Below are 21,170 nucleotides of genomic sequence, written 5' to 3'. Positions count from 1 at the left end.
CTGATGCATCCAATGAGCTAAAGTGGTCAGGGAAGCATTTGGTTCATATCTTAAACTGGAGAAGGAGTTTAGCATTAATGGGTAGTAGTCTGGATAAACATGCCTAATGCAAGTTAACCTTGGTCCAAGCATGGAATTGCATGCAACATTGCCAGTCACTCTTACTGTCAGGGAGAGCTGATTGAAGTATTAATTATTTATACATTTATCAAGATTCAATTTTAATCGAAGCAGTCAAATTCAATGTACTTTTATTCCTTCCCCTGCCTATTCGCTCCCTAATTTTGAAAGCCCTGAATCTTGCAGGAGCACAGTTACATGGATACCAACAGTCCTCCAGTACCTTACCCATAAATGATCATTCTTCATGTATAAGCCCAAATGGTGAATGCTGGAAGGCTATTCCACCGTGAGCCTGTTATCTCCCTATATCAACACACACTTGCCATCAGGAAACACTAGAGAGCAATCTGACTGATTTTTCCTATCCCTCTACCTCTCTCCTTCGCCAATCCAGGGGCAATGAGGTGACATATGAGGTTGCTACTGACAGACATGTGAAAGCGGTTGGATGGGGTGGGGGGGAATCTTTTGCTCTTTAACTTGTTTCCCCTCAAAATTTGTTTAAAACAGCCTGACCTCCACTCAATACCTACCTGCACTCTGCATCTCCCTTAACAACATGGTCAGTCGGGCACACCCACTGTGGAGAATCAAAAGCACCAACTAGTGTCCTACTGCTCCATAATACAGAATATAAAGGTTTACAGACTATGAAAAAAGATGCTATAGTTTCAGCAATAAATTAAGCTGAATGCCATAACCTGTTCTGTTTGGCACTAGTTGGGAAATTTCACTCAGAAGTCACACTCCTAATGGTACAGAGTGTGGAAAATACACATGGGGAAGGGGTGGGGTGCTTGTTTGAGCACTCTGGTTGGGACTAAGGACAGCTGCACAGTGACCATAGGAATGAAAATCTTACCTAGACTGCAAAAACTTTGGAAATAGAAGTCATATTGTCAGGCCACAGACAGGGAACTGCACATTGCTTGTGTTATAAAGTTTCTCCCCAATTTACAGCAATGTCATTGTTGCTTTTGTATTGTTTTTTTAAAATGAACTACTAAATAGATTAACCAGAACTAAAACAACTTTTTAAATATTCTCATTTCAGGGCAATCCCTACATGTGCTTTAGTGAATGTGATGCTTCAAACACAGACCTGGCCCATCCCCCCAAACTAATGTTTGATCAAGAGGACAATGGACCCGTAACTTACTGGCAAAGTGTCACCTGGAGAAAATACCCTGAACCCCTCCTGGCTAACATCACCCTCTCCTGGAACAAGAGCATACAACTCACCGAGAATATCGTCATTACCTTTGAGGCAGGCCGACCCACCACCATGATACTGGAGAAGTCCCTAAACTATGGGAGGACATGGCAGCCTTATCAGTACTATGCAGAGGATTGCATGGAGGCTTTCAGAATGGAGGCCAAAAATGTGCGAGATCTGTCACCTGTGACTGCCCTCCAGATCATCTGCACAGAAGACTACTCCAAGTGGGTGGGCTTTGAAAATGAGAAGAACTTGCACTTTGAGGTCAGGGAACGCTTTGCTATTTTTGCAGGCTCACCCCTCCAGAACATGGAGGCTCTGTACAAGAGGATGGACATTAACAAGGGGCTAAGGGACTTTTTCACATTAACAGACCTTCGAATTAGGTTGATAAAGCCTGCAACCGGAGGGACATTTGTGCAGAGGAAATACCTAAACAAATACTTCTACGCCATTTCTAATGTTGAAGTCATGGGCAGGTAAGGGATCATATTATTATAGGAAGGATAATTTTTAAGATTTCATTTGCTTTTTGTCATACTGGTTTTGTACAGAACATTATTGAAAGTGACATTACTAACTCCAAGATCAAACTCCTGAGGCAAAAGCAAAATAGCAGTGCTAAAGCTTACTAACCTAAACCATCTGAACAAAGCCAACCTGATTAACACAGAAATTGGGGCTGGACTATCCTAATATAGTTCAACACAAATCTAAATATCCAGGTAAAGGATCAATCAACTCCTGGGTTATAAGATTAATTTTCCACCTCATTTACATGGGGGGGGGGAGGGGGGGAGGGGGGGGGATCAAATTCAGTGTATTGATGTTTGAAACAAACATATCAATTTCTCACGGGTAATAAATCCACAACAATCTTCATCAATGGTTGGACAGGTGAGGAACTGAACAGAATCTACTTAAGATAATTTTTGGTCTGCAACCATTATTAAAAAAAATCCTCTACCGTTTTTCTCCTCTGCATCATTCTGATCTTTTTATGTGCCTTTTGTGTCCACGTTATCCTTCAATTCAAGAGCTGGACCATCTTGGCCACAACTGGTATCAATGCAGTTATCAGCTGGCAGGAAGTTCCTTTAAAGAGGTACTGTTTTTATTAAACAATCTGGGGTGCAGTGGTAGTGGATTAGCACTGGCCTTTCACCACTAGGACTTGGGTTCAAATCTAGCCTAGACTGACAGGATGAGAGTCTCAGCTGTCTGCTGGGTGGGTGTTACAGTTCATGCTTTCTCCAACACAGCTTCCCTTGTGCAAATCAGCTTACACCCTGCCTAATGAATTAGTTGTAAACAATTTTACAACACCAAGTTATAGTCCAGCAATTTTATTTTAAATTCACAAGCTTTCGGAGATTTGCCTGAGGAAGGAGAAAATCTCCGAAAGCTTGTGAATTTAAAATAAAATTGTTGGACTATAACTTGGTGTTGTAAAATTGTTTACAATTGTCAACCCCAGTCCATCACCGGCATCTCCACATAATGAATTAGTTGTAGTACAGGTCTAACAATTAATACAATCATAGTAAATGGTTTACTAGAGAATGCATTGGATGGCCACTACTCTATCGATTTGGAAGATGGAATGTATCACAAACTAAAACTCTTTGTACAGGCTACTGCTGTCCACATTTACTTACAAGTAAAATGATTTACAGAACCAGAAACATAGGCAAGATACTACACAGCACAATCAGTAACATACATTACATACAACTGTGTTCACTGTTTAAATGTGTCTGTTGTTCACCCAGTCCTTTCTGGCAAATTCTTAGAAAGATACAGTCTCTGATTAAACATACACAAGAGCTGTTCACGAAGCTCTACCTTCTGTACATACAATAACTATAGTACAACAAATACAAATTAATGAGCATTGGAAGATTCTTAGTTACAAGCATATTTTCCCCTTTCAAATTCAAGCAATTTTTTTGAAGATGGGATTGTCCATCAAGCTTGACTACATCGAACAAAGAAACAATGGTGTCCCACCCCATGACATAATCAATCTTAAACCACAATTTACAAGAGCTTCATGAGCATTAATGACACACAATACAAAAGCACATATATATGACTAGATTACAGTTGGATGAATTCAACTGACAGAGGGGTCAGATGAATATTCACCACAAAATATTCATAGTATCATAGTAGGTACAGCAAAGGAGGCGACCATTCGGCCCATCGTGCCTGTGCCGGCTATTTGAAAGAGCTATCCAATTAGTCCCACTCCCCTGCTCTTTCCCCATAGCCCTGTAATTTTTTTCCCTCCAAGTACTTACCTAATTCCCTTTTGAAAGTTACTATTGAATCTGCTTCCACCACCCTTTCAGGCAGTGCATTCCAGATCATAACAACTCGCTGCGTAAAAAAATGTTTCCTCATGTCGCCTCTGGCTCTTTTGCCGATCACCTTAAATCTGTGTCCTCTGGTTACCAACTCTTCTGCCACCTGAAACAGTTTCTCCTTATTTACTCTATCAAAATCATTCATGCTTTTTAACACCTCTATCAAATCTTCCCTTAACCTTCTCTGTTCTGAGGAGAACAACCTCAGTTTCTCCAATCTCTCCACCTAACTGAAGTCCCTCATCCTTGGTACCATTCTAGTAAATCTCTTCTGCACCCTCTCTAAGGCCTTGACATCCTTCCTAAAGTGTGGTGCCCAGAATTGAACACAATACTCCACCTGAGGCCTAACAGTGTTTTATAAAGGTTTAGCATAACTTCCTTGCTTTTGTACTCTATGCCTCTATTAATAATGCCCAGGATCACATATGCTTTATTAAAAGTCTTCTCAACTTGTCCTGCCACCTTCAAAGATAGACACCTTCGATCACTGACCCTGGTTAGACTGCACCTGGAGTACTGTGAGCAGTTCTGGGCACCGCACCTTCGGAAGGACATATTGTCCTTGGAGGGAGTGCAGCGTAGGTTTACTAGAATGATACCTCAAGGGTTAAGTTACGAGGAGAGATTACACAAAATGGGGTTGTATTCTCTAGAGTTTCGAAGGTTAAGGGGTGATCTGATCGAAGTTTATAAGATATTAAGGGGAACAGATAGGGTGGATAGAGAGAAACTATTTCCGCAGGTTGGGGATTTTAGGAGTAGGGGGCACATTCTAAAAATTAGAGCCAGACCTTTCAGGAGCGAGATTAGAAAACATTTCTACACACAAAGGGTTGTAGAAGTTTGGAACTCTCTTCCGCAAACGGCAATTGATACTAGCTCAATTGCTAAATTTAAATCTGAGATAGATAGCTTTTTGGCAACCAAAGGTATTAAGGGATATGGGCCAAAGGCAGGTATATGAAGTTAGCTCACAGATCAGCCATGATCTTATCAAATGGCGGAGCAGGCACAAGGGGCTGAATGGCCTACTCCTGTTCTTATGTCCCTATGTTAATACAAGTCTGAATCTAGTAGGTGGCACATTTATAAAACATTGATCTGATATCTGCAATAATTATACCCTTCATCTGGTCATTGCCTCCATTCTTGAGTAAAATTTGTACCTCAGTATTTGCTGTAAGCACTGTATGTACCAGCAAACAAAATATTTTCAGATGTGGGACTGGAGCATATGGAGAGATTATGTAGGCTGTGATGGGAACCACCATCTGTGGAACCACATTGGGGGAGAGCAGGCCAGTTAAGAGAAGGGGAAGCTGCCCCATTTTTACACTCATCGCCCTTTACACATAGAGTGGCCACGCGGTTGAGATACAAGAGGGAGCCTGTGGAGCTAGCATGAGTCACTATCATCAGGAAAGGAAAGAGAGAAAATTGTGGGGTGGGGATGGAATGTATTTAAATGAAATGCTGACATAGAAACTTGGAGCAGAGTCAAGTTTCATTTTGCCTCCAAGGGTGAGGAGGGATGAAATTTCAGTGGCTCAAATTTGGCACAAATTTAAAAAGGAGCCGACTCACTTATCACAATTCAAATCAGAAAAAGTAACCATTAGAAAGGCAGACTCCATCTAATTCATTATATCCTGACAGACTCGGCACTCCATAAAATCATCCACTACTTAAGTAACGTTTCTATAATCCTGATTTAACTCTTGGAAAAGGGACGGATGTTAACTTTTAAAAGATTTTTTGTGTACATGTATCAATTTAAAAGGACCAATGGAAAGATATCAAATGTTTGTCTGAGTTATATGAATACATTTAAGATGTGTGAATAGAGTAGGAACATATCTGATGTGTGTGGGCTTTTATTAGGGGGAGGGGGTGGTTGAGAAATCCTGCAGACTATTTATGTATCTAATGCAAGGGTGTCCAATCCTTTTCCTTCCATGTATCACTCCTTTGCTCACCATGACCATGGACCTTATATAAAACTTGTATACTACTGGGAACTTGCTTAAGATGGCTGAGGCTTTAATACCCTTTCCATTCCTTTTGATCTTGTTTGTTTGTTTTCCTCTCCAAATAAGAGCTCTAGATCTGCCACCTGTGAACTCAATCAGGCTGAAGGTTCCTGACCCCACCCCCACCTCAGACTCTCTACTGAGTGGGATTTCCTTTTGTTTAAACTACTAACGTTGGGAGTTTCCTAAGGATAGCCTTGGGTTTTTTCCTTACCTTTTCACATTCTTCTTATATTGAATATTGTGGTATTTGTAACAGGCTGTTCTGACAGGAGTGTCGATTTCAGTGCCATTCCGTAAACTTACCCTTGTAAATAAATTTTCTCTATGATTGGATCTTGCCAAGGTCTGCTGTCTGCTGCAGCCCCACAGACAGTGCAGTGTTGTAAATGTACTTGATGGGTTCTGTCCGTCTTACAGAAAAATGGCACTTTCTAATTGGTGGAAAAGGGCATTGGAAAGTCTATTCTCTCATTGGTGAGTTTTCACTTAATTTGGGCATCTAGTAGGCACAAGTTACATTATGTTAATAGAAATCAGTTTCTTCCTCCCGATTGCAACTGTGGAGTCAATGAATAATGATCATTATTGTGATTGCTCACATAAATACTATTCTTAGACTTTGACCTTTTTAAGAATCATCTTCAACCTTTATGTAAACTATGCATTTCAATTGATTTGAACTACAGTTTTAACGTCAGTTTATTTGGATTTTCAGAAGGCATCTGACAAGGTTCCGCATAAAAGAAGACTTCTAAGGGATCCAGGGCAGAGAATGGGATTGGAGATGAAGTTGGTCAGAGAGTAGGAAACAAAAGAACATCAGTGAGAAATGTAATGAGGAACTGGAGGGAGATGTTGAGTGGAATCCCACAGGGGTCAATGCTTAGCTATCTGTTGCTTCTAATATGCATAAGTGACCTGAATACAAATCCAAGGTTATAAAATCTTCAGATGGCACTAAAATAGGCAGTGTAACAGAAACTGAGGATGCAGCTAAGGACTGGCAGAAGGATTTGGACCGTTTGTGCAGACGGAAAAAAAATCATACTAGCAAATATAAAATATTGAACATTGGGCAAGATAATGTGTGACACAATGAATGGAATTAGCAAAGGAAGACTCAGAATGGGAGTACTAGTGGAATCTCAAGATAAATGTCGAGTCAATGTGACATGACAATTAAAATGCTGAGATATATAGCCAGTATAATGGAATGATGTCTATTGGGATTATACTGAGGCTTTACAATGCTTTGAGTCAGACCTCATTTGGAGCAACAAGAATGATTCCAAATACAAGGGGGGGGATGGAGCTTTAGGGAAAGGGTTTTAAAAGATCCCTGTCTTTATATCCTAGAGAGCAGACAGTTAAGATGGGGCCTTGTAAAAGTTTATAAAATATTAAATGGCATTAAAATAAAACTAGCATAAGTATAAAGCAGTGAAAATAAATTTACATCAGATATCAAGAAGAACTTCTAAACCTAAAGGGGATAAATGTTTGGAATGATCTACCAGGCAGATAATAGAGATGTCGACGTTAGGAGTCCTTAAGATACATTGAATGCTCGGCTAGGAGAGTTGAGGACTAGAGGAAGGATATTTGTGGGCCAAGTGGCCTTTTCTTACGTTCATTTATGAATACTGGGCCTACAAACTAATTTGCTCTTCCCAGGGTTTATCATAATTGACATATTACACTAAATCAAAAGCAAAATACTGTGGATGCTGGAAATCGGAAATAAAAACAGAAAATGCTGGAAAAGCTCAGCAAGTGAGGCAGCAACAGTGGAGAAAGAAACCGAGTTAATGTTTCAACCTGAAACATTTTCTGTTTTTATAACATATTGCACTTGTAATTCCAGATTTGCTGCTGCAGCCTCATGTGTCAGAGGCAATTAAGATAATCATTTTTTTCTGCCAATATGTGTGATAACAAGCAGGTATGACCATGTAGCCATCGATTTAACAAGATTATTTATAATTTGTGGTCTGCATGTTTAATGAAAGGAGCTCACATTCTTAATGGTGATAAATGCAAGTTATAAATCCTGGCAAAGGCTATAACCAGGATTTGCCCCTTTCGCACTCTCCTGTGCATTACATTTGCACACACTTCTGAATTTCTTGATAGTTTCTATTCCTCAGAAGGGCTGTTATTTCCCTGTAACACACCGTAAAACAAAACAAATCTCAAGATCAACGCTGCACAAATCACTGTAGTCAAATCATGGAATTCAAGCGCAGGAGCTCCGCAGTTTACCCTGGCACTTGTTGCTGGCAAACTGAATATAACCATGTGTGACTCGGGGACCCCCTGCTGGAAAGTGGACAATCCACGTGTGACTCGGGGACTCCCTGCTGGAAAGTGGACAATCCACATGTGACTCGGGGACCCCCTGCTGGAAAGTGGACAATCCACATGTGACTCAGGGACCCCCTGCTGGAAAGTGGACAATGGGTGAGGACAGACCTTCGATTCGATGCCCTCCGTAGTAAATTAGCCATTGAACTGGAGCCAGAAGGAGGCATCACTTTTAGAAAGAGGATGGGAGAAGAAGGTTTGAGAAAAATTGAGGATGGGCAGGTTCTTAGGTTAAATCTAACGGTGGTAGATATCTTGACATACCCTTGGACATGAGCTAAATCTTGCATTCTTTATAGACTTCATTACATATGCAGAACAAACTCTGCCAGAACAACTCCCTAAAGGGTTACGGCTGTACTGAGGTTGCAGTTTCTGAGCTGGCTCGGTTCCGGACCGCGGACAGCAGTTTTTCTTCTCAATAAACGTCCTGTTACTATTGATCTAATGTGTAAGAGGAGACAGATGGAACTTATTAGAAGATAAGGCCCAGCACGAAGATGAAAGAGCATGGCCTTTCCGCTGACATCTAAATCCAGAGCTATTTTTTTGCCCGATTTAGTAACGAGACAAATTTAAACTCAGATAAAGTGGTTTATCCTTGCCCCTTTGAAATAGGAGGCCCAATCGATGGCCCGTCCAGGAGATAGCTGGACACTCACTCTGGTGTAATACGTACTTTCTGTTCATAGATACAATATGCCTGCCCCCAATCTCCTTCTGAGAGGAAGACAAAAGATAACTTGAGCTTAGGATGCAGCTACTATCCGGTGACAGGAAGCTGATAATTGAGTGGAATCATATAGCAGACATAATGATTGAATAAGCTGCTGATTCTAAAGTTGCAGTGTGGTCAAGGATAAAAATATTTCAGTTTTGCTCTGATCTAACACACAAGTTTTGAAGTCTGGACACAAGAGCATTACTGACCAGTTCCTCCACCCAGAGATGGGAGCCTTGCTGATTGAGACTTGAGGCTTTACCCAGACATGAGAGTATCACCTGCTTGCACACTTGGACATCTGGGCACTGTTCAAGGACAGGACATTATTGACCTCTCATATCTCAGCACAGGAACAATACTGATCTACTCATGGATTTTGCCCATATCCAGCACTCCTTTTATTCAGCTGAGCATGGAATGATACAGATGGTAGTAATAAAGGATAAGTCAGCAGTGCTACTGTTCAGTCCACAGATAAAAACAATTACAATTTCAGGTAGCCTACTGAAAGTTTGCATCTCCATTCTGAATGTGGCTAGGGTTACAGTTTCAAGGGCATAGACTATAGAACAGATGAAAGACCCAAGAAGAAAACAAAACAACTTGCATTTATATAGCGCATTTAACGTAGTAAAACTTCCTCGGGCGCTTCACAGGAGCGATTTTCAAACAAAATTTGACACCGAGCCACATAAGGAGATATTGAGACAGGTGACCAAAAGCTCGGTCAAAGAGGTAGGTCTAAACAAGCGCCTTAAAGAAGGAGAGAGAGGTAGAGAAGCGGAGCGGTTTAGGGAGGGAATTCCAGAGCTCAGGGCCTAGGCAGCTGATGGCACGGCCAACAATGGTGGAGCGATTAAAATCGGGGATGCGCAAGGGGCAAGAATTGGAGGAGCGCAGAGACCTTGGAGGGTTGTAGGGCTGGAGGAGGTTACAGAGATAGGGAAGGATGAGGCCATGGAGGCATTTGAAAACAACGATGAGAATCTTAAAATCGAGGCGTTCCCTGACCGGGAGCCATTGTCGGTCAACGAGCACAGGGGTGATGGGTGAACGGGACTTGGTGCGAGTTAGAATACGGGCAGCAGTGTTTTGGGTGAGCTCAAGTTTATGGAGGGTGGAAGATGGGAGACCGGGCAGGAGAGCATTGGGATAATCAAATCTAGAGGTAACAAAGGCATGGATGAGAGTTTCAGCAGCAGATGAGCTGAAGCAGGGGCGGAGACGGGCGATGTTGCGGGGGTGGAAGTAGGCAGTCTTGGTGATGGAGCGGATATTTGGTCGGAAGCTCATCTCAGGGTCAAATAGGACGCCAAGGTTGCGAACGGTCTGGTTCAGCCTCAAACAGTGGCCAGGGAGAGGGATGGATTCGGTTGCTAGGGAATTGAGTTTGTGGCAGGGACTGAAGACAACAGCTTCGGTCTTTCCTCTATTTAGTTGGAGGAAATTTTTGCACATCCAGTCGGACAAGCAGTGTGACAAATCAGAGGCAGTTGAGGGGCCAAGGAAGGCAGTGGTGAGGTAGAGCTGAGTGTCGTCAGTGTACATGTGGAACCTGACGTTGTGTTTTCGAATGAAGTTGCTGAGGGGCAGCATGTAGATGAGAAATAGGAGGGGGCCAAGGATAGATCTTTGGGGGACTCCAGAGGTAACAGTGCAGGAGTGGGAAGAGAAGCCATTGCAGGTGATTCTCTGGCTAGGACTGGATAGAATTTTCTTTTCCTGATTTCTACCCTCTTCCCCTGAAGATGCTGACTCTTGCCGGGTATGGTTCCACAGATGCTGGCAGTCCTCCAGTACTCGTGCAAATGGCCATCCTTCATGTGTAAGCCGAGAGTGTGAAAGCAGATGGACAATTCTACCATAGGCAGCATAACCAAGCCCAATCCTGCCCTCACCCAACATCAGTGCACAAGAAAGGTTCACTGGGCAGTGATCAGAAGGAGCAACCGAGGCTGATTCCCTCCCACACCACCGCCCTGACGTTAGCCGGGCAGGATCTAGCTGCAGTACCTGGAACAGCAGAACCAAGAGTTTTACCTGTGATGATTGGCATCGGACAGTCTGATATCTAACCAGAACAGAATGTTCTCCACAGTTAATTTTTGTCAACTTGTGGTGCCTGTCATTTTAAAAAAAGAGAATCTGGGAAAGCACTGAATGTTTCTCCATTTCCAATATTCTTCAAAAACATAGAACAGGAGTAGGCCATTTAGCCCCTCAAGCCTGTTCCGCCATTCACTGAGATCATGGCTGATCTGTGACCTAATTCCATATACCCGCCGAAGCCCCATATCCCTTAATACTTTTGGTGAACAAAAATCTATCAATCTCAGATTTAAAATTAACAATTGAGTTAGCATCAACTGCCGTTTGCAGAAGAGATCCAAAAAGAGTAACCAGAAAGTGTTCTGATCTCGAGAACCTCTCTCTCTCCCTGTACTCACCGGAGGTGACCCATTCACTTTAGCTAATTTCGCCCCACTCCTCAAATCCCAGTGCTGTCTCCTTGGTAATTTTTTCAGCTTTGTAACTCTATGGCTGATTCTGTGCACAGGGAGCACCTGAAGTAGATGCAATTATATAAATATTTTAACAAAATCATGAAAAATGTAACTGCCATTGAAGTACAAGTTAAATTTAAAATGAGCAAAAATTCAAGCATTTCATGTTGTGATGGTAGCTACAGTAGAGTAAATAGTGATTGTCTTGACCCTCAAGTCAGTGGGGGGGGGTTGGGGGGGGTCAATGAATGTTACCTCAGTGTTAGCTGGCTTTGGATACTTCACTAATAATCAGATAGTCTAATCCTGCTCTCCTGCCCAGTCCTCACACTCCTTAATATTCCTCATTTCAAGCAACTAGCAAATTCCCTATTAAGAGAACTTATGGACTCTGTTTCAACAATTGTTTGGTAGGCAATTCCAAATTCTGACCACCCACTGTGTAAAGAAAACTTTTCTGATCTTTTTAATTCTTTATGTGCTCATGGGCGGGACTAAAAGGGTTAAATTATGAGGACAGGTTGCATAGACTAGGCTTGCATTCCCTTGAATATAGAAGATTAAGGGGTGATCTAATTGAGGTGTTTAAGGTGATTAAAGGAGTTGGATAGGGTAGATAGAGAGAAACTATTTCCTCTGGTAGGGGAGTCCAGAACAAGGGGGCATTACCTTAACAATAGAGCCAGGCCATTCAGGGATGATGTCAGGAAGCACTTCTTCAAACAAAGGGTAGTAGAAATCTGGAAAACTCTTCCCCAAAAAGCTGTTGAGGCTGGGGGTCAATTGAAAACTTCAAAACTAAGATTGATAGATTTTTGTTAGGCAAGGGTATTAAGGGTTACGGAACCAAGACAGGTAGATGGATTTAAGATACAAATCAGCCATGATCTAATTGAATGGTAGAATAGGCTCAAAGGGCTGAATGGCCCACTCCTGTTCCAAAGTTCATTAAATTTGTGCCCTCTCATTATCATTCCACTGACCACTGGAAACATTATCACTATTTACCATATCACAACCCTACAGAATCTGGAAGAACTGTGTCAGGTCATCACTTAACCTTCTCAGCTTTAGTGACAAAAACCGTAACTTCTCAAATCTCTTTGTAACTGGTAACATCATACTGAAATTATGCCGCATCTTTTCCATTTCCTTTTATATCCTTCCTATCACGTGGAGCCAAAACTGTACACAATACTCTAAATGCCATTGAACTATGGTCCTGTACAAGGTCAGTGTTACTTGCTTGCATTTTTATGCCTCTAGATACAAAACCAGGGATTCTATTTGCATTTGTATGGCCTTATCGACTTCCACTGTCACCTTTTAATGATCCGTATATCGGCACACCAAAGTCCCTCTGCTCTTCTACTCCATCTTGCCATTTAAGGTGTACCTTCTTTCCCTATTCTTACTTTTAAAATGTACCTCTTCATATTTTTCTACATTGGAATGCGTCGGCCACTTCTCTGCCCATCCTGCTGTGCTAGCTATGTCCTCCTGCAGTCTTTTACAATTCGCTATACCCCCAATTTGCTGTTGATGTTATAAAGTAATTAAGAGCAGCCCCAACACAAAATCCTGTGGAACACCATTCACCATATCTCTCCAGTCTGAGGAACCTCCTTTTACCTCTAGTCTTTTCTTTCTGCCCTCCAACCATTTCTCCATCCATATTAATTCCACGTGCCATTATTTTTGGCACATGGGTGATTTTCATCCTCCAGTCCCATTTTTCAGGGTGAATGGGACGATAGCGGGACAAAAAATTGAAAGCATATATATAAAAAAATATGACTTGCAGCCCGAGACCCACCTGTTGTGGTTTTTGAGTCAACCTCAATTTAGACAGCCACCAGGCCCACTGAAAACAGGCAAGCGCCTAATTATTTAAATGAGGGCCTCATGACTTCTTGGAACCTGGGCATCATTTTCACGTGAGTCAGCACTGCCACCGCTACTTCTTAAACCTGCCTACAAATCATGGACGGTAGAGGGTGGGAAACGGCCAGTACAATCGCTACTTAAAGGGATCAGTTAGGGAAATCTGGAAGCTGGTATGGCACTCAATCTTTCTTGATTCTTTCAGAAGTTTTAAGCCTTAAGGTTTCCTTGACTTGAACTTCTTGCTCCCGAGTGCGTTATTTAAATTTATCCCTCACTCTCCGTTACAAGCTTACTTTCTTCATCTTTCAGCGGCCCTACCACCACCTTGACTATCCTCTTCCTACTAATGTGCCTATAAAAAGCCTTTTATTGGCCTTTATGATTTTTGCTTATTTTCTCTTTGCTTTTCTAATCTTTTTGTGGCTTTGCTATATTTTTTCCCTGATGTTCATCATTATCTGTCCTGCAAGCATTAAATATCAATTTTTTAAACTTTCAACTTTGATCTGATCTCTATATCCATCCATGGAACCTCAGCCTTTGATGCACTTACCTTTGTTCTTACTGGAATGTACGTGATTTGTACCATTTTCGTTCCTTTGTTTATATATTTCCCAGCTGCTTCCCAAATGTTCTCCTACATTTAGGTTGCCCACTCACTCCAATCCATATCCAGAACCAGGTAAAGTAGTGTTTCCTTCCTTGAAGAAGCAATGTATTGAATGAGAAAACAGTCCTGAACACACTGCAAAAGAAAAACTCTCCCCTTTCTCACCACAAACATTTTTCCTATCCCCATCTATTTTTGGACAATTAGTCTCCTACTGATAGTCTATTCATAATACACACCTCTTTAATTTGTCTACAAATGGTTTCTCACGCAGGCAGTAAGTGGGAAGTGGTGTCCCACAGTGATCCGTGCTGGGACCACTGTTGTTTACATAAATGATTTGGTCTCATGAATTGGAAGTATGATGTTGAACTTTGATGATAATACCAAATTGGGAGGTATAACTAGTAATGTGGAAGACTACAGGAAGGCATAAACAGGCTTGCACAGTAGCCGTATAAATGGCAAATGAAATTCAATATAGTAAAGAGTGAGGTGGTTCATTTTGGTAGGAGAAATAAGGAAGCCACTTATTTCATGGAAGGTTAAGAAACTAAATGGGATAGAGGGGCAAAGATATTTTGGAATATAGATCTATAAATCGCTAAATGTAGCAACACAAGTCAATAAGGCCATAAACAAAGTACTGGGGTAATTAGTGTGGGAGCAGGTTCGTTTGCAGTATAAAGTTGGGCCGAATGGCCTGTTTCAGTGCTAAGAATTCTATGTAAATTACATCCTCAATTTCCTTTCCACTGTACAGCAGTCTATAATATACTCCCAGTAGTGTGACTGATCCATTGCTATTCCTTAACTCAATCCAAAGGGATTCTGCTTGAACCACCTCCCTATTTAAATCTTTACATAAGAACATAAGAAATAGGAGCAGGAGTAGGCCAATCGGCCCCTCGAGCTTGATCTGCCATTCAATAAGATCATGGCTGATCTGATCTTAACCTCAAATCTAAATTCATGTCCAATTTCCTGCCCGCTCCCCGTAACCCCTAATTCCCTTTACTTCTAGGAAACTGTCGATTTCTGTTTTAAGTTTATTTAATGATGTAGCTAAGTAGTATGATATTGTCCCTACAACGCTGGAGTAGTATGATATTGTCCCTACAATATTGTCTTTTAACCTTTCTCACTTCTCTACCCTTCCTGAAATTATTATGCCCAGGAATAATTAATTGCCAATCCTGACCTTGCTGCAATCATATTTCAGCGATTTCTATTATGTCATGATTTTCTATTATAATCAATGAACCTAATAAATGAGAGCGCAAAGATGTGGTTCAAACACAAATGTCTTGACCGCGGACAAATGCTCCAGCACAAGAGCCAATGGCCACCTAACCCAGGTTAGGTTGACTATCCTTCTCAGCATTTCACTTCAGTATTTGGTGAAAAAAAACACTATTTTCCTCTCATCAGTTGGCATAGAGAGATTGCCCTGGTGATGCCAACATGCATGGCAGCGCCAGTATTGAGAAGGTGGGACTTTGTCAAATTCACATCCACCATTGTAGAAATACTCATCACACTTTGTTTGAAACTCATTATAAAAACACCAACACTCAAAAATTGTTGGCCAATTGACCTCTGCTCTTTCCAAGTGATGACAAAATTAGTGTTACAAAAATGTCTTTGCTCCCTGATGTAGCGACACTCTCCCTTTGAATCTGGCACAAGCCATAAGTCTTTCTTTTTCTGCTCAGGGTTATGAAATTTGTTAGGGCATCATTTTGTTTGCAGCTCACTATCAGATGACCAGTCTGAGCCACCGCAGTCCAGTACTCTGGATGCAAATAACATTTTGTCAATACAATTTTTGCTAGATGTAAAAATTCAACCATTACTCAAAAAAGTTAATGTCATTGAGTCAATAAAATGGAAAATGATATCTCTGCCTATGTTGAGTGCATGAAAGCTTCTTGGTAATGGTATTTTACCATTGATAAAAAAAGAAATTAACCTTGTTATATATTTAGCAACTTAACACAGAAATGCTTTTTCTGTGCTCAGGGGAATGACTAGCACTCTATCAATAAATTGGATTGCAGCTTACACAGCAATTCAATACTACAGAGACACTATGAGCCAGCCAGGGTGCTATAATTAGTTTCAGTGATCCAGGGCTGGGGGCCAGTGGGGGAAAACAAAAACTAGCCAGGGCCCCTGCTCCTGATCACAATCCGGGATAGTGCGTTTGGATGTTGGGTGAAGACAGGGGGCAGGCTTTACTGTGATGCCCTCTTATGGTCGAATGGTCTTCCAAGACTCTCACTGTTCATTTTCAAACATGAAGAATCTGGAGAAGAGATGGCTGAGGGTTGACCTAATAGAGGTCTTTAAAATTATGAAGCAGTTTGATAGGGGTGGACATAGAGAAGATTTTTCAACTTGTGGGGGAATATAAAACTAGGGGTCAGTTTCTGTGCTGTAAATGCTATGTAATTCTTTGTAATTAATGATAGGTCTATCACCCTGTAAGAACAATGCTTTACTTACCTTTTTCTTCTCTTCAACTTTATTCCTCGCCAATTTTCTTTTCTTCTGAAAGTATTGACACCTTGCCGGGGTATAGCTCCATGGGCACGTTCCCAATCTGGTATCTTGATCATGTGCCATTATTCATATCTGAGCCTAGGTAATGACCAGGAATTAGTTCCGTCAACATAGTTTCACCGGAGTAGTGGCAGAAATCCTGCTTACGTGGGTAAACGGGGTTTCCGCTGCACTTCTGGCGAAGTTACGGCGGCAGAGTGGGAGCAGCTTCAAGGAAGCTCCCGCCGAATGAGTGTGGGCATCATAGTTGAGCCTAATCCTGTCCTCACCTGACGTCCAAGTGCACAGTTCTGGTCTCCATATTATAGAAAGGATATAGAGACATTGGAGAGGGTGCAACAAAGATTCACAAGGATGATACCAGAACTGAGAGGATATCCTTAACAGGAAAGGCTAAACAGGCTGGGACTCTTTTCTTTAGAAAAGAGAAGGCTGTGGGGTGATCTGATTGAGGTCTTTAAGATAAAGATAGGGTTTGATAGGGTAGATGTAGAGAAAATGTTTCCACTTGTGGGGGAGTCCAAAACTAGAGATCATAAATATAAAATAGTTACTAATAAATCCAATAGGGAATTCAGGAGAATCTTCTTTACCCAAAGAGTGAGGAATGTGGAATGCACTACCACAAATAGTAGTTGAGGCAAATAGCATAGATGCATTTATGGGGAAGCTAGATAAGCACATGAGAGAGAAAGGAATTGAAGGGTATCCTGATAGGGTTAGATGAAGTAGGGAGGGAGGAGGCTCATTGGAACATAAATGCTGGCATAGGCCAGGTAGGCCGAATGGCCTGTTTCTGTGCTGTAGTTTCAATGAAACTCGCACTTTGACCATTGTGTAGGAGTGAGAACCCTGGCCAATTTTTCTCTCCCTAATTCAGGCCGCTGAAGACCACTATAGTGCTCCTACTGCTGTCCCAGCTGAGATCAGCTAACTCAACACAGTCTGGGAATCAAATGCAGCACCTCCCTGGTCCACCATGGCTCAGCTGCCCACTGGATAAGCTTGCTAAGCCATTGAGAGAGCCCCCTGTTTTTCTTCTTCAACATAACTCCAGGACACCAGTTTGACAGAGGTTTTTCTCTCTTTTTCTGAAGGTGCTGACTCATACTGGGGCACAGTTCCCACAGGTGCAGGGACACCCTCCAGTACCTTGTCCCTTTAGCCATTCGTCATGTGTGAACCCTGGCAGTGTCAGCAGGCTATTTAACTTTGAGGGGTGGGGGCATGCAGTTTTACCTAATCATGTCCTCACTGGACAGCCGTACATATATACTTTCCAGCAGGTGTTGCTGGATAGCGATCAGAGTGGCAATCCTGGCTCAATTCTTTTTCCTTTTCTGCCTCAGGGATGTTGAGGTCAATTCTAGCGTGCCTACTGAGATAAAATAACTCAACGGCAACAGGGAATCAAAGCTGGGCACCTCTTAATCCGCATGGCTTCATACCACTCTGGGACTGAGCACTTACCCATTAAGTCACTCAATTTTTTTTACAATAGCAGCTAATATTGTTATATATTTCAGTTGTGCTTGTGAATTATAAAAGGTCTTTCTCACGACTTAAGGACATTACTGATTTGCTGCACCCTAAGTGATATCGGAGGTCCTGAGTAAGTAAACATCCTAACTAAGCTCATGCTGCAGTTTAGAATAAAGCACTTGGATTAGCATCAGATGCGAATGCACCTTATGTTGCTCCTTCACTGGTCCCTATAAGTGATTCCATCATATTGTTTGGCTATGTTCCAGTTGCCAGTCTGAATAAGGATGGTGTTTGGATTGTGGCTAGTTTACGAGAGTGCTGATCTAGGTTTCCAGGTGCTAATGATTCCAGATCTATATTTTCTTTACAAACTGCATCAGCATGGGGCATAAAGCAGGTGTGCCAGGATGTAGGCAAACTCTCTGTTGCTGTGATATGCCAGCAGTTACTCATTGTTGTGCTGCTTGGCATGCTTACAGTGGGCACTTGCACACTTCACAACAGTCAGGAGAAACTTTCAATCAAGCTGACTTGGATCTGATCCCAAGCCAGTGCGATTTCCTTTAGAGTGACAAGCTCATAACACTGCTCCAGCCCAATTGCCCATGGTCCCAGTAGTGAATGGAGTTGGCCATTAGGAAGTAAGTACAGATGCACACTTCTCCTTAACCTTTGTTTCGTGCTTTTTTTTCATTTGCCAGTTAGTTTCCTTTCATTCATGCTCCTGCTGCGAAGTAAGCGCCACAGGCTTGCAGTGCTCTCCGAGACCATTGCTAATGGCTGTTGGCTGCCAGGAGATGTTTCCTTCTGATTTCCCCCCTCCTGCAGGCAGAAGCCACGGTTTCCAATTGGCACAGCTCAGATCAGTAACTGGGCAGAGTGGGATTGAACGCACATTGATCCCAGTTCACTGAATCCGTCCCACCTCTCGGATGCAGCTCTGTAATCGAGCACCCATGTCTAAACTGGAGATTTCAGTTTGCTCTGGAGTGGTGCAGATAGCTGGCAACCATTCTATGAGAAGTCACTCAAATGGATCGGGGTTTAATTTTTCACTGAACTGATTCCTTACTTGCCTGCATGGTGCAAGTAATGTTCATTTCCAGAGAATAATTAAAGATCATTTTAACTTGAATACAGACAGTGCTTTGAATCGTGCGAAGGATGGTCCTGCTGCACAGAACCCATTTCTCTTCTTGTTACTCAGAAATGCAGTCTTATGATCCAATATTCATTACTAAATAATGCATCCTCATTGATTTGCTTAGCATTCTGAAGAGTGTCTGTGTTATTGGGTCCAGACACTTAGCTAATATTTTTGCTGCAGATTGATGGGCTTCAAAGGCTGAAATCGTAAAGCAATTCCCAGCAAAATTGATCTCCTAGGCCCAACTTCAAAATGTGGATTGACAGAAGAGATGTCCTCTGTAATTAGAAGTGGTGGTTTACATAGTTCCAGTAATTGGGAATATCAAAAGTATGTTTCTATACCAGAATAATTAACAAGGCTCAAGAAAACCCATCTAAAGTTAATCTGTATTTGACTTTGACTCCTATTTACATTTAAAATATAGTGGCCGCCTCTTTAGGAAGAGTTCTGACTATTTGCAGAACTTTCTAAAAATATTTCCCCCCAACTTTTTCCCCTCTTTTTCCTGTGGTGTGACTTTATACATGCTGGCAGCCCCACATCACCCCAGTTGCTATTATTCGTGAGAGTCTGAACAGCAAGTGGCGACAGCTATTTGACTGTGGAGGGGAAGCAACATCACAACCAACTGTAATCCTGTTCCTCAATCAGTGTTCACCCATAGTTAGGTTCCAGAAGTGCCCCTCCCCCCAGTTTTGGGCATGGAGGACAATTCTAGTGCCCCAAGTGCACCCTACATGAGATCAGGTAATTCAACTAAGTTCAGAGCTCCAACCCAGGGCTTCCTGGTCTGTATGGCTCAGGTGAATGCATTTACCCACTAAGCTGATAGGGGAGTTAGCACTTTTTTTTTCTCTTTGCAATTGATCCTTGCAAAGTTCTGGTTGTTGGAGCTGTGAGATATCTAGGCCCTTGGGTTTTTTTGGACTGGGAGAGGGGTATGGTCCTCCAATCCTCTGCTTTGCAGCATTTGAGTTACGACAGTTTTTTGCAACCAAAGTAAAACATCAGACTCCATTTACCTTATCACTCTCAATGGCCCAGTCCAGTTGAAAAGTTTGAATTTTCCAGTGTTGGAACCTTGTGGACCATTTCTGAATACTCTTGTGTCAGTGGGATTCAGTTTCAATGATAAACAATTGCATCAGATCAATTCCACAAGGAAGCCGGAACATCAGGAAAAAAATCCACAAGTGACAAGGAGGGACTAAGGTTTAGGAAAAAGAGCAAATACTTCAAAATAATCAATAGACAAATAGGGACAACATCAATGGTCTTAGTCCACATCCCAGCTGTAGCAACGGGCAGGTGGGTCTGGAGCATACCTAGACTCCCAGTGAAGTAGAATCCATTCAAGGACTCTTTGGCATACAGACAACTTCAGAATCACAATGGTCTCCACATTTAGCTTGCACCTCCTGCAGATCTCCTCACTGGTCAGCAGGGGAATATAATATAATCTAATGGATGTATAGACAATGCTGGGAAGCAGCTGGTTACTGAAAACAGAGCATCAAATGGAGTGAACCAAAATAATTTGCCAGCACTATAGAAGTGAAAGAGTTGTATTAGCCATATCCTAAATGCTTTATTTCCTGCATTTCATGGCTATCAACTGCTATGTTTTTTTTTAGTAGTTTAATCCCTCACTTTAAAAAAATGCTTCTTTCTGCTCCTCTAAGTTCCCCTCTACCCCTCCTAGGTTATGCACCATTCCCTGGAAGAGAGGATGAGCAGGCAACCTGTTCCCAGCTTTCCAGCAATCCTATAGGAAGATCCCTCTGATTTTCCCTCGCTTCTGCTCAGTGCCTCCCTGCTGATCCAACTGAGAACATCGTGTAAAAATGCAGGGAATTACAGACACAAACCTATGTCCTCATTCTCTGAGATATAACATGTTCTGTTGCACCATTTTGTTAAATGCATGTGTTGGTTTTAACAATGTCCTGTTCTGTGCAGAAGAGGGACGGTTGGTATCATCCTGCAGTTTGATGCAGGTCAGTGTTATTGAGTTACAGTTTGAGTTTATGAACCCCACTGTTTGTATTAAGAATCTCTTTGAAAGAGAAAGAGAGAGAGCAAGCAAGAGGCCTGTAAATGCAAGAATAGGATAAGGGGGAGAAAAACAAATTAA

At 42.0% G+C, this 21,170-nt stretch overlaps 1 protein-coding gene across 3 annotated transcripts in view; it reads left to right on the top strand.

Moving 5' to 3' along the window:
- LOC137300613 (netrin-G2-like) overlaps positions 1-21,170 on the top strand; it is an 86,287-nt gene that overhangs the window by 19,728 nt on the left and 45,389 nt on the right. For all 3 annotated transcript variants that reach the window (XM_067969789.1, XM_067969788.1, XM_067969787.1), the window contains exon 3: positions 1,178-1,821. In XM_067969789.1, the coding sequence (XP_067825890.1) occupies positions 1,178-1,821 (644 nt within the window). The remainder of the gene's footprint in view (positions 1-1,177; positions 1,822-21,170) is intronic.

This window comes from Heptranchias perlo, chromosome 31 (genome assembly GCF_035084215.1).
Source record: "Heptranchias perlo isolate sHepPer1 chromosome 31, sHepPer1.hap1, whole genome shotgun sequence".
In the NCBI taxonomy this organism is placed as follows: domain Eukaryota; kingdom Metazoa; phylum Chordata; class Chondrichthyes; order Hexanchiformes; family Hexanchidae; genus Heptranchias; species Heptranchias perlo.
Note: the sequence above shows the minus strand (reverse complement) of the source record. Positions and strands in the feature narration are given on the sequence as shown.